General features: G+C 47.1%; 1 protein-coding gene across 1 annotated transcript in view; it reads right to left on the reverse strand.

Annotated features, from left to right (window-relative positions):
• Window positions 1–14,834, reverse strand: part of POLR3D (RNA polymerase III subunit D) — a 37,331-nt gene that overhangs the window by 10,900 nt on the left and 11,597 nt on the right. Inside the window, exon 8 of the mRNA XM_063931807.1 lies at window positions 10,882–11,034. Coding sequence (XP_063787877.1) covers window positions 10,882–11,034 — 153 coding nt within the window. The remainder of the gene's footprint in view (window positions 1–10,881; window positions 11,035–14,834) is intronic.

Consider the following 14,834-nt stretch of genomic DNA (forward strand, 5'->3'; position numbering starts at 1 on the left):
AGAATAATTTCTGCTCACACACAAAGGGACGTAGTTCTTCCAAATACGGTGGTAATGCTTAGACGTTACCCCCTTCCTGGCTTGGATCATAGTCGGGATAACCCTGTTAGGGATCCCTCTCCTGGCTAGAATCAGCCGTTCAACTTCCATGACGTGAAACGTAACTACAATAAGTCCTGATAGACGAACAGGCCCTATTGCAGAAGATCATCGAGAAGAGGTAGAGGCCATGGATCGTCGAGGAGCATCTCCAGAAGGTCCAGGTACCAGGCCCTTCTTGGCCAGTTCGGAGCAATGAGTATTGCTTGAACTTTTTCCCTTTGTATTCGTTTTTAGAATTCTTGGATCAGAGGAAGTGGAGGAAACATGTACACCATCTGATAGACCCATGGAGTTGTCAGGCGTCTATTGCCACCGCCTGTGGGTCTCTCGACCTGGAACAATACCGCCTGATCTTCTTGTTGAGACGAGAGGCCATTATGTCGACCTGTGGATATCCCCACCGACTTGTCAAGCACCTGAACACTTCCGGGTGCAGGTCGTGTCTGCTGAGGAAGTCTGCTTCCCAGTTGTCTACTCCCGGAATGAAGACCGCTGACACAGCCACAGCGTTTCTTTCTGCCCAGAGGAGAATTCTTGACACCTCTGACATTGCTGAAATAAAATGGTATATATACCCACTAGATTACCACAACAGCTGGAAGAGGTTCGTCAGACCCCACAGGAAATAAACAATAAAAAAGAGTTACCAGCGCTATGAGTTGCATCTCCAAATCAATAAATCAATTGGATCAGTTAAAAAAAAAAAAAATTATAATATAAAACCACATACATGGCTAAATGGTTAATTAGTACACATACAAAACTGAATAAAATATATTAAAACCACTGGCTCTGAGATGGTAATATTTCAATCTGCTGATAGGAACCAAACCATTGCTTAGTGATCCTGGACTTAATATGGATAGAAATTCCCTCCTCCTTATAGGTTGTTTGCACAGTCAGCTGGTAATAACCTGATAATACCTCACGCACAGTTCCACGAGGTGATAGCTGTAATTACTCGTCTGCGTAGATAGTTCAAGGGGTTTCCATATCTTGCTGGATTTGCTGAAGAAAGAAGAGGTTTATTTCCTAATCCTTGGAAATCCAAGTAAAAGTAAGAAAGTCCTTATCCGCGTTTCTCTGGGCTAGGTCGCTCAGCTTCTTCTGAAGAAGCTGAGCGACCTAGCCCAGAGAAACGCGTTAAGATACCGCTGTGGAACCCCAGTTCTTATACCATTTTGAGATTGATCCGGATAAGGACTTTTCTACTTTTACTTGGATTTCCAAGGATTAGGAAATAAACCTCTCCTTTCTTCAGCAAATCCAGCAAGATATGGAAACCCTTTGAACTATCTACGCAGACGAGTAATTACAGCTATCACCTCGTGGAACTGTGCGTGAGGTATTATCAGGTTATTACCAGCTGACTGTGCAAACAATCTATAAGGAGGAGGGAATTTCTATCCATATTAAGTCCGGGATGACTAAGTAATGGTTTGGTTCCTATCAGCAGATTGAAATATTACCATCTCAGAGCCAGTGGTTTTAATATATTTTATTCAGTTTCGTATGTGTTCTAATTAACCATTTATGTGGTTTTATATGATTAAAAAATATTTTTTTAACTGATCCAATTGACCTCTGACATTGCTGCTCTGCTTTTCGTTCCGCCCTGACAGTTCATGTACATTACTGCCGTCATAGTGTCCGACTGGACTGAATTGCCCGATCTTGAAGAAGATGTGAGGCCTGCAGAAGAGCGTTGTATATGGCCCTGAGTTCCGGAATTTTGATTGGAAGGACGACTTCCTGACTTGACCATCTTTCTTGAAACTGCACCCCCTGGGTCACTGCTCCCCAACCTCTGAGGCTTGCATCCGTGGTTAACAGAATCCAGTCCTGAATTCCGAACCTCCGACCCTCGATGAGGTGAGAAATCTGTAGCCATCACAGAAGGGAGATCCTGGCCTTTGGCTACAGACAGATACTCTGGGGCATGTGAAGATGCGATCCGGACCATTTGTCCAACAGATTGAGCTGGAAGGGTTTGCGTGAAACCTTCCGTATTGAAGAGCCTCGTAAGAGGCCACCATTTTCTCCAGAAGGTGAATGAACAGATGCACCGACACCCGGGTTAGCTTCAGGACATACCGAACCATCGACTGGATTACCAATGCCTTTTCCAACGGAAGGAACACCTTTTGTGACTCCGTGTCCAGTATCACTACCAGGAATGGGAGCCTCCCTGTTGGCTCTAGGAGAGATTTAGTAAAGTTCAGAACCTTCCCGTGATCCTGGAGGAGTTTGGCAGAGAGAGCAATGCTGTCCAACAACCTCTCCCTGGATGGTGCTTTTATCAGGAGATCGTCCAGGTACGGAATTATATTCACTCCCTGTTTGTAGAGTAGAAATATAATCTCTGCCATCACCTTGGTGAACACCCTTGGTGCCGTGGAGAGACCAAATGGCAGGGCCTGGAACTGGTAGTGACAGTCCTGCAGTGCAAACCTTACATAAGCCAGATAAGGCCAATTTTTACTTAACTCTGCAGCTAGGCGATAACGAGCTAGCATCTTTTTCGACACGGAGAATTTCTTTCCTGGAGACTCCCAGGATTCCTGACATATGTCAATTAAATGGTCAGAATGTGGCAAAACTAATTTAGTAACCTTCTGACGTTTGAACTTATCAGGTTTCTTAGACGTATCTGGAGAGTCAGTTTCATCATCAATTTGAAGAATCAGTTTGATAGCCTCCAATAGGTCAAGAACATCAACTTGTGTTGTAGATTCCCCATCATCGGGCTGCACCCACTCTGTGGAATGCCCTACAAGCACAATAAGACTCTCCTCTAGTCTCCAAACCTTCAAGCATTCCCTGAAAACTCACCTCTTTAGGCAAGCATATCAAATTCCAGAACCGCCCACATAACTTTCATAAACCTTCCTATCAAATTGCATCCACTCTGCACAGTCCACACATATCCTCACATGTCTTCTCATTCTTCACTTTCACTTCCTCTCGAACCCGGTTCATCATTGCTGTATGACCATATCATACAGCCCACCAAGAACCTTTTCAATCTGGCGGACAACTATGCAATAGAGGTAAAGTGGTATACGGTAACTGAAATACACAGAGAAAAAAAACAAAGTATATCCTGTTAAAACTATATAGGAGACCCTGATGCACTTAGCCCCCTTCAGGGTACAGAATATAGGGATAGCTATGTGTGTGAGATACACTGAATAGGAACCACAGAGCAGCTATAGGCACACACAGTCACATGTACAATGCAGAAATTATTACACAACAATAAAACTGCACTGGACTAGCAATACTACGTAAAGCTACTGTATGTATGTATGTATGTATGTATGTATGTATGTATGTATGTATGTATGTATGTATGTATGTATGTATGTATGTATGTATACAGATATAACAATGCACAGTAAACACTGGATGTATATCACAGAATACTTGTACTAAATATCCCTGTAGTAATGCACTTGTTCTTAAGTATTCTACATGTCGTTTAGACAGTTACTTAAGTGTCCTGTTAATGCACAGCGTTGAGGAGGAAGGTGGCTTTGCCCAGCAGTCCCAGGCTCAGCGCAGCTCTGTGTAATGGCGCTCAAACGCTGACAGGGAGTGAGGAAGAGAGACATGCAGGTTCAGAGCGGGAACATCTGCTGTTGGTGGCGCCTGGGGGAGGGGCTACAGGTCAGCACCCTTTGCCCTATGCTGGACTTCACCACCGGGTACTATGGAGCCTATGGAAAGCGGATTTTAGTAAATCCGACCTGTGGCCCTCATTCCGAGTTGTTCGCTCGTTCTTCTTCATCGCATCGCAGCGATTTTCCGCAAACTGCGCATGCGCAATGTTCGCACTGCGCCAAGTAAATTTGCTAAGAAGTTTGGTATTTTACTCACGGTATTACGAGGTTTTTTCTTCGTTCTGGTGATCGTTGTGTGATTGACAGGAAGTGGGTGTTTCTGGGCGGAAAATGGCCGTTTTATGGGAGTGTGTGAAAAAACGCTGCCATTTCTGGGAAAAACGCGGGAGTGGCTGGAGAAACGGGGGAGTGTCTGGGCGAACGCTGGGTGTGTTTGTTACGTCAACCCAGGAACGAAACTGACTGAACTGATCGCAGTGGCAGAGTAAGTGTCGAGCTACTCAGAAACTGCTTAGAAATTTCTATTCGGAATTTTGAGAATCTTTCGTTTGCAATTTTGCTAAGCTAAGATTCACTCCCAGTAGGCGGCGGCTTAGCGTGTGCAATGCTGCTAAAATCTGCTAGCGAGCAAACAACTCGGAATGAGGGCCTGTGTTCCTTGCTCTGGTGGAAATAGTGGGGTCCCTGTACGGCCAGTGTCCACGCCAGCGGCGCGGACCGTCTCTGGAGACCGCGTCCCGGATCGCGTTTCCGGCAGATCCCGCCTGGGGGACCCTCTTACCTCCTTCCTTAACGTGCAGCCACGCGATCCCGGAGTGTGTTTGCCTGATGAGACCGGAGCGCCTCCGCTGTAAGTACCCGGCAACCAGGGCGCGGGAGGTGAGGGAGCCACAGCACAATATGTCAGAATGACATATAGCTGCTAGTGCCTGTGCTGCGGCCCTTGAAGTCTTCTTTCTTCAGAAAAGCTCTTTTCAGGACTGTCTAGCACAGCCCTCCCTGTTAGCTGCCTGCACTGCAGGCACCAACTTACAAACTGAGCTCCAGTGCCTGGAGGCGGGGATATAGAGGAGGCGGTGCAGTGCATCCTGGGAACAGTCAAAGCTTTAGCCTGTTGGTGCCTCGGATCAAGATCCAACTCTACACCCCGATGTTATTCCCTGTGGAATACCAATGTACCCCCGCTGCAGAAATGGCAGATACTTATCCTAGACTTCCAGCCACGTGGAGTCCCTGAGAGAAGTTTCACAGCAGACAATCGGCCCTCTTTCAGGTGGACTGTCCAATGTGCCAAGTCTACCTCCAGGCTGCCGGCTGTCAGTATCCCGACAGGGGCATCCCATCTGGCTGAGAGGCAGCGAGCTTCACTCGCCACAGGTTCTATTCTATTTTCTATAGGTGGCGTGAATCTACCAACCCAGTGGGAGTTACAGGCGGGTGCCGGTATTCCAACTGCCAGTAAAAATAGGATTTTAATACCTACCGGTAAATCCTTTTCTCTTAGTCCGTAGAGGATGCTGGGGATGCTTCAAGAACCATGGGGTATAGACGGGATCCACAGGAGACATGGGCACTTTAAGACTATAAATGGGTGTGAACTGGCTCCTCCCTCTATACCCCTCCTCCAGACTCCAGTTATGGGAACTGTGCCCAAGGAGACGGACATTTCGAGGAAAAGGATTTATTTAATTTTTAAACTAAGGTGAGATACATACCAGCTAACACCTCAAACCACGCCGTACAACATGGCATTCAACAACAACGCATGCAACGGCATGACCAAACAACAGTCACAGACTGACTGAACTAAACTCAACATGAGCGTAACTACAACCAAACTGCAGATACAGCCCGCACTGGGACGTGCGCCCAGCATCCTCTACAGACTAACAGAAAAGGATTTACCGGTAGGTATTAAAATCCTATTTTCTCATACGTCCTAGAGGATGCTGGGGATGCTTCAAGAACCATGGGGTTTATACAAAGAGGTCCTCCTCAGCCAGGGCATCAAACTTGTAAAACTTCGCAAAGCTGTTTGATCCCGACCAAGTAGCCACTCGGCAAAGCTGTAATGCCGAGACCCCCCGGGCAGCCGCCCAGGATGAGCCCACCTTTCTGGTAGAATGGGCCTTCACAGATTTCGGTAACGGCAATCCTGCCGTAGAGTGAGCTTGCTGAATCGTATTACAGACCCAACGTGCAATAGTCTGCTTGGAAGCAGGAGCCCAAATCTTGTTGGGAGCCCACAGGACAAACAGAGCCTATGTTTTCCTAATTTGAGCCGTTCTGGCAACATAGATTTTCAAAGCTCTGGCCACATCGAGGGACTTTGATTCCGCCAAAGCGTCAGTAGCCACAGGCACCACAATAGGCTGGTTTACGTGAAACCACCTTTGGCAAAAATTGCTGACGAGTTCTCAACTCCGCTCGATCAGCATGGAAGATTAAATAGGGACTTTTGTAAGACAAAGCCGCCAATTCAGAGACCCGCCTTGCGGAAGCCAAGGCCAACAACATGACTACCTTGCAAGTAAGGAACTTTAACTCAACCTTACGCAAAGGTTCAAACCAATGAGATTGTAGGAACTGCAACACCACATTCAGATCCCAAGGCGCCACTGGGGGCACAAAGGGAGGTTGGATGTGTAGTACGCCTTTCACGAAGGTCTGAACTTCTGGAAGGGAGGCCAATTCTTTCTGAAAGAAAATCGATAAGGCCGAAATTGGCACTTTAATTGAACCCAACTTTAGGCCCGCATCCACACCAGCTTGTAAAAAATGGAGCAAACGCCCCAACTGAAATTCCTCTGTAGGAGCCTTCTTGGATTCACACCAAGACACATATTTCCTCCAAATACGGTGGTAATGCTTTGCCGTTACTTCTTTTCTAGCCTGAAGAAGTGTGGGAATGACTTCACTGGGAATACCCTTCCGGGCTAGGATTTGGCGCTCAACCGGCATGCCGTCAAACGCAGCCGCGGTAAGTCTTGATACACGCACGGACCCTGTTGTAACAGGTCCTCTCGAAGAGGAAGAGGCCAGGGATCTTCCATGAGCAACTCCTGAAGATCTGGATACCAAGCCCTCCTTGGCCAGTCTGGAACAATGAGTATCGCCTGAACCCTTGTTCTTCTTATGATCTTTATCACCTTTGGAATGAGTGAAAGTGGAGGGAACACATATACCGACGGAAACACCCACGGTGTCACCAGGGCGTCCACCAACATCACTTGAGGGTCCCTTGACCTGGAACAATATCTCTGAAGTTTCTTGTTGAGGCGGGACGCCATCATGTCTATTTGAGGAATTCCCCAACGACTTGTCACTTCTGCAAAGACCTCTTGATGAAGACCCCACTCTCCTGGATGGAGATCGTGTCTGCTGAGGAAGTCTGCTTCCCAGTTGTTCACTCCTGGAATGAAGACCGCTGACAGAGCGCTTGCATGTTTCTCCGCCCAGCGAAGAATTCTCGTGGCCTCGGCCATTGCCGCTCTGCTCCTTGTTCCGCCCTGGCGGTTTATGTACGCCACTGCTGTTATGTTGTCTGACTGAATCAAGACGGGCAGACCACGAAGAAGATGACCCACTTGCAGAATGCTGTTGTAAATGGCCCTTAATTCCATAAAATTTCTCCCCTGTGTGACTGCTCCCCAGCCTCGGAGACTTGCGTCTGTGGTCACCAGGATCCAATCCTGAATCCCGAACCTGCGTCCCTCCAGAAGGTGAGAACTGTGCAGCCACCACAGAAGGGAGATCCTGGTCCTGGAAGATAGGAATATTTTCCGGCGCATGTCCAGGTGAGTCCCGGACCACTTATCCAGCAGGTCCCACTGAAACACCCTGGCATGGAACCTGCCATACTGAATGGCCTTGTAGGCCGCCACCATCTTCACCAGCAACCGAGTGCATTGAAGAATCGACACTCTTGCCGGTTTCAGAATCTGTTTTACCATGTTCTTTATTTCCAGAGCCTTTTCCACTGGAAGAAAAACTCTCTGTAATTCTGTATCCAGAATCATATCCAGGAACGACAACCGTGTAGTCGGAACCAGCTGTGATTTTGGCAAGTTTAGGAGCCAACCATGTTGTTGCAGAATCATCAGAGAGAGTGCAACGTTTTTCAGCAATTTTTCCTTGGATCTCGCCTTTATCAGGAGATCGTCCAAGTACAAGATAATTGTGACTCCCTGCTTGCGCAGGAGAACCATCATTTCCGCCATAACCTTGGTGAAAATCCTCGGAGCCGTGGACAGACCAAAGGGCAACGTCTGAAATTTGTAATGACAATCCTGAACAGCAAACCTCAGGTATGCCTGATGTGGAGGATATATGGGAACGTGTAAGTAGGCATCCTTTATGTCGACAGACACCATAAAATCGCTCTCCACCAGACTGGAGATCACTGCTCGGAGAGATTCCATCTTGAATTTGAATCTTTTTAGAAAGAAATTGAGAGATTTTAGGTTCAGAATCGGTCTGACCGAGCCATCCGGCTTCGGTACCACGAACAGACTCTAATAAAAACCCTCCCCCTGTTGTGACGGGGGGTACCATGACAATGACTTGATTTTGACACAGCTTTAGTATCGCAGCGCATACCACCTCCCTTTCTGGAAGAGAAACTGGTAAAGCCGATTTGAAAAATCGGTGAGGGGGCATGTTCTGAAACTCTAATTTGTACCCTTGGTCTACTATTTCTAATATCCAAGGATCCAGGTCCGAGTGCACCCAGACCTGACTGAAGAGCCTCAGACGTGCCCCCATGGTGCAGACTCCCGCAGAGGAGCCCCAGCGTCATGCGGTGGATTTGGTAGAAGCCGGAGAGGACTTCTGCTCTTGGGAACTTGCCACAGCCGGTGACCTTTTTCCCCTTCCTCTTCCTCTCGCAGCAAGGAAGGAGCAGCCTCGTCCTTTCTTGTATTTATTGGGCCGAAAGGACTGCATCTGATAGTGGGGCGTTTTCTTCTGTTGTGCAGCAACATAAGGTAAAAATTACGACTTACCCGCAGTAGCTGTAGATAGAGACCGAAGGGGTCTGAGCTTGTGACAATGCATCCTCCATGGATTTTCTCCATGTCTGGTTCTTAGTCTCAGATTTATCAAACCTCTTAGACAACCGAGTCACATTTGCATTCAGAACACTCAATATATTTACCCAATCGTCCGTCGGCGGTGCCGACACGGTCACTCACAGTTTTTTCTGTCCCCACTCCAGCCTCCTCCTGGGAAGAGCACTCAGCCATGTCGAAACACACGTACCGACACCCACAACCACACTGGGATAATAGGAGACAGACCCACAACAAAGCCTGTTAGAGAGACACAGAGGGAGTTCTGCCAGCTCACAACCCAGCGCCTATCCCGGTACTGAAGCTAGTAAAAAGACTGCCCAGACCTGTTAGCGCTTTATATTATATATATATCAATTAGCACCAAATCACTTGTGCGCGCCTGCTGCGCAGTACCTCAAACGCGTCTTCTGCCGTCGCTGAAGTCTTCTGATCTTCTCATACTCACCCGGCTTCTATCTTCCGGCTCTGTGATGGGGGTGACGGCGCGGCTTCGGGAACAAGCAGCTAGGCGGACCAAGTGATCGAACCCTCTGGAGCTAATGGTGTCCAGTAGCCTAAGAAGCAGGGCCTTTGAACTCAGAGAAGTAGGTCTGCTTCTCTCCCCTCAGTCCCACGATGCAGGGAGCCTGTTGCAGCAGGTCTCCCTGAAAATAATAAACCTAACAAAAGTCTTTTTCCGAGAAACTCAGGAGAGCTCCTCAGTGTGTGACCAGTCTCTCTGGGCACAGAATCTAACTGGAGTCTGGAGGAGGGGCATAGAGGGAAGAGCCAGTTCACACCCATTTAAAGTCTTAAAGTGCCCATGTCTCCTGCGGATCCAGTCTATACCCCATGGTTCTTGAAGCATCCCCAGCATCATCTAGGACGTATGAGAAATGTCGGCTGTCGGGATTCCTGGCGTTAGTATCCTGTCCGCCCGGATCCTGACAGCCGGCGTGATGACTGCATCCCACCTGATGGCCAGTTTTGACACAGCGAGTTACCCTTTTGGTTAAGGGTTGGCCCTGGGTGAATCGCCTCAGTCCTTTGATTCTTTCAGTAGAGCGATAGAGGAGGGCACTGTCATACATACAGCACCCCCCCCCCCCCCTTCTTTCAGGGCGACCTAGTTTGGATACCCTACCTGCTGATGGCATCTGTAATGGCTGGCAGCTGTGTTTAAAGTAGAAAGCACCAGTACTGCCTGCACTGCTCTCACTAATGGTAGCTGCAATGCCTCCCTGACACAGCAGTCCTCTCTGGGTCTACTAGTTGGTCCGTGGGCAAAATGCGGTAACTGCTGCCAGATCAAACAGCCGTGCTCGATGGCGGGACCCAGCATCCGTGGCTCTGTGGCCATGCTGCTGGCCCTACTGCTGACCCCTGCTACAGGTCCTGGCTCCAGCCGGACCGACACTCGCCAGCACCTGCTCCTGTCGGCCGCATCATTCGGTGCTATCCTGCAGGCAGCAGGTCCAGCCACCGCTGATGCAGTGACTCCTGGCCAGCTGACCACTGCACCCCCCTCTCTTGACTGTGAACCTGCCAGCGCCTTACGGGATTGCCGGCACCACATCCTTCCACTGTATCCTGAGCTCGAGCAGCTGCAGCTGCTATAGATAGGAGGAAGGATGGTAGATTTTTAAAGGGATAAAATGCTAAACGTACAGGTAACAATATACTAGCCAACACCGGCCCAAATGTATTAAGCCTTAAGAGACAGTGGGGACGGCTAAAGAGTGATAAATGACCAGCCAATCAGCTCCTAACTTCCATGTCGCAGGCTGTGATTGAAAAATGACAGGAGCGGATTGGCTGGTCAGTGATCACTCTTTATCCATCTCCACTTTATCTCTTGTTAAGGCTTAATACATTTGGGCCATAGTGCTGACCTACTCCTTAAACACAGAATAAATAACTGAAGAAAGAGTTGCAGTGGAGGAGCGTATTTACTACAAAAAATGTTACCCTATTAAGTGCTAGTTCCTCAAACCTCATTAAACCCATGGTCAAGAGTATCCTTCAGACGGAGGAAGGAGAATCACTATTTAAAGGTTACAAAAACTAGCACATCATATAAGTACTGCAAGTGTGAGTGACATCACCTGTAAGAAGGAACAGGAGGTCCCCATGGTGACATCAAGAGTGACCTTGCCCAGGACAAGCTGAACTTTGCCTGATCTTCGTATAACCAGTTTCCCAATCTGGCCCTCGGCTACATCACGCAGTGAACAGCTCTCTTCCGCTGCCTGCGTTTCCTGAGGAAAATGGAAATACAGGCCATATTACCATGAGACATATACCGCTGTAACAAACCAGAAATACCCAAATACACAAAACAAATAATCATCTTCACTTAGGTGAGATACTGTATGCAAACATCTCAGCACATGGCCTCAAGTATTTCACATGGGATTAGAGCAGTTCTTTACTAGCTGTGCAGTCAGCATGGTTGCACTGAACTGCAGATTCTCCCAATAGTATATGGTTTTCAACACAATTTTATTAAAGGACTATGAAAAATAAAAAGATATTTATTTTGTGGAAAAGCGGATGACGTCACAAGAATTCTAAAAGTATCATAACTGAAGATGGCATCTCCACTATGGGTGGGGCACAGAGTAAGACTAGTTGATTCCCCCACAAAGAACCCTCTCTTGGGGGGATATTCAATTGTTTAAAAAGTCAGTTGGGTGTCTGTTTTTTCCTATCTAATAGACAGGAAAAAAAACAGACACCCAACTGACATTTCAAACATTTGAATTCCACCCTTGGAGTGGACAGACTACAAACTCAGAATGTATATCCATAGCTCTCAATGGGGCTGTACAGAACAGCTTCTACAGACCTCCACCATAGAGCTGTGGGTGGATTTGAGTACTTCAGGGGGAAAGAGCTGCAGACCCAGCTCTTAGCTTCAGTAACACACGGTCTAGGGTAATCCCTTAAATTTGCTGTTTCTGGTTGGCATATTTTCTAGATCAAGTGTATTTACCAAGTTACATACAAAGAAAGAAAGAAAAAAAAAAAAAAAAAAAAACCTGTAATATAGGCAAATTATAGTTATGAGTCAAGCAAACACAAGTCAGACATGAGCAACATCATGACAAAGGTAATACTACCACGTAACTTTGATATAATCCTGGTAATACGAGCATAGCACAGAATGTGCGCAGAGCAATACATTCTCATCAACATAAACACGCAAAAAGTGCACAAGTGGCCCCCCGGAGGCTATCACACAATAACAGTCTCCCCCTCTCCACCGCTGCTACCATAACGGTATAAGTACCACGTGGACCACCATTTATGGTGTTTGTCCAGGGCCTTCCTAGCAGTGTAGAGATTATTCTCATTTACTAATGCAGTCCTATTACAGGTTGAGTATCCCTTATCCAAAATGCTTGGGACCAGAGGTATTTTGGATATCGGATTTTTCCGTACTTTGGAATAATTGCATACCATAATGAGATATCATGGTGATGGGGCCTACATCTAAGCACAGAATGCATTTATGTTACATATACACCTTATACATGCAGCCTGAAGGTCATTTTAGACAATATTTTTTATAACTTTGTACATTAAACAAAGTGTGTCTACATTCACACAATTCATTTATGTTTCATATACACCTTATACACACAGCCTGAAGGTCATTTAATACAATATTTTTAATAACTTTGTGTATTAAACAAAGCTTAGGTACATTGAGCCATCAAAAAAACAAAGGTTTCACTATCTCACTCTCACTCAAAAAAGTCCGTATTTCGGAATATTTGGATATGGGATACTCAACCTGTATAAAAAATCATTTGTAGCCATTTTCTAGTTACAATAACCTTAGCTAGTATCAGTAGCTTGAACACATTTTTGTATTTCATAACATTGAAATACTTTCCTGCACATGAGAGGGTCTTGTGAGTGGCATATTTAAAGAAACAGCTACTAAATGGTGTAGATGTCCTGTAAGATACTGCCAGTAGGGCTGTGAGTATGCTTGGGTGCACAGGGAGAGGAATAAGCAGCAGAAAGAGATTTAACAATGGTAAGTCTACCATAAATCTCCTTTTACTGCTATTGAGGATAAAATGTAATGGTTTTTGGGCTATATTGTTTCTTTTTATTTTGTGCTATATTATCACTAAGCTGCGCATTTTGAGTACTGAAATGTTAACGATCCACCACAATAGTTTTGCAGTGTTCCCATACTCTGATGTTTCACCCTGCATATACCATTGCAGTGTACCTGTAAGAAATAATAATGCCACTGTATAGGTCATTGGTACAGGCTGATGTAGAATAGGGATGTAGTTAATATCCCGGTGGTCGGGGTCCCGGTGGTCAAAATACCGACGCCGGGATCCCCACCGCCGAGAATACCGACGGCTGCACCAGGGCTATTCTCTCTCGTGGGTGTTCACAACACCATAGAGTGGGAATAGAAATGTGGCAGGCACAGCGAGCACGCAAGGTGCTATCGCTCGCCCCGCAGCAGGCATTCTGACGGCTGGGATCCCGTTGTCGGTACATGGACCTCCGGGATCCCATCCTCAACCCCTGGAATACTGTGTTCAATTCTGGAGGTCATATCTTCACAAAAATATTAATACGTTAGAGACTGTACAGAGAAGGGCAACTAAAATGGTGCATGGCCTACATCACAAAACTTACCCAGAAAGACTAAAAAATCTACCGGGATCCCGGAGGTCCATATACCGACACCGGGATCCCAGCTGTCGGAATGCTGGCAGCGGGGCGAGCGATAGTTCTATTCCCACTCTATGGTGTTGTGGACACTCACAAGTGGAAATGGCCCTGGCGCAGCTGTCGGTATTCTGAGCAGTTGGGTTCCCAGCGTCGATATTAACTATATCCCTATTCTAGATCAGCCTGTACCAATGTCCAGTGGCATTGTTATTTCTTTATTTCTGCAAGGTACATTGGTTCCACAGGGAAACATCGGGGTGTAGAGATGGATCTTGATCCAGGCACCAACAGGCTAAAGCTTTAGACTGTCCCAAGATGCATTAGGACCTCCTCTATAACCCCGCTTCCAGGCACTGTGAGCTCAGTTTCGTTAACCAGTCCAATGCAGGAGCAGGTAAGAGAGAAGGTAGAGGTTAGTCACAAAGAACCACATTCAGGAGAAGGGACCAGCAGCTAATGCCATACAAACCCCATAGAAGCTGGGTGTGTCAGGGTGGGCGCCCTGTGGAACCAATGTACCTTGCAGAAAGATTTAATAATGGTAAGTCTACCATAAATCTCCTTTTCTGTAGTCGGGTACATTGGTTTCCACAGGGAAACATCGGGGATGTCCTAAACCAGTTCCTCATGGGTGGGGACGCGCCGTAGCAGGTATAAGAACCCGGCATCCAACGGAAGCATCCTGGGAGGCGGAAGTATCAAAGGCATAAAACCTAATGAACGTGTTCACTGAGGACCACGTAGCCACCTTGTACAATTGTTCAGCGGACGCGCCTCAGCGGGCCGCCCAAGAAGGTCCAACAGACCGAGTAGAATGGGCTTTAATAGCAGCAGGAGCTGGGAGTCCAGCCTGAGCATAGGTTTGTGCAATCACCATTTTAATCCATCTGGCCAAGGTTTGCTTGTCTGCAGGCCAGCCACGTTTGTGAAAACCAGAAGGTACAAAAAGGGTATCTGACCACCTGACAGAGGCAGTCCTCTCCACGTATATTCGTAGAGCCCGTACCACATCCAAAGACCACTCTTTGGCGGACAAACCAGAAGAGATGAAGGCCGGAACCACAATCTCATGGTTAAGGTGAAAAGATGACACCACCTTAGGTAAATAACCCGGGCGAGTTCTAAGAACTGCCCGGTCACGGTGAAATATCAGGAAGGGTGAACGACAGGACAAAACGCCTAAGTCTGGCACCCAACTAGCAGAGGTGATAGCCAGTAGGAACAGGACCTTGACGGTAGGCCATTTAAGGTCCACTGACTGAAGAGGTTCAAATGGAGACACTTGCAGGGCATTCAGGACAACAGACAGATCCCATAGAGCCACAGGAGGGACATAGGGAGGCTGAAT

The sequence above is a fragment of the Pseudophryne corroboree genome, chromosome 6, assembly GCF_028390025.1.
Source record: "Pseudophryne corroboree isolate aPseCor3 chromosome 6, aPseCor3.hap2, whole genome shotgun sequence".
In the NCBI taxonomy this organism is placed as follows: Eukaryota; Metazoa; Chordata; class Amphibia; order Anura; family Myobatrachidae; genus Pseudophryne; species Pseudophryne corroboree.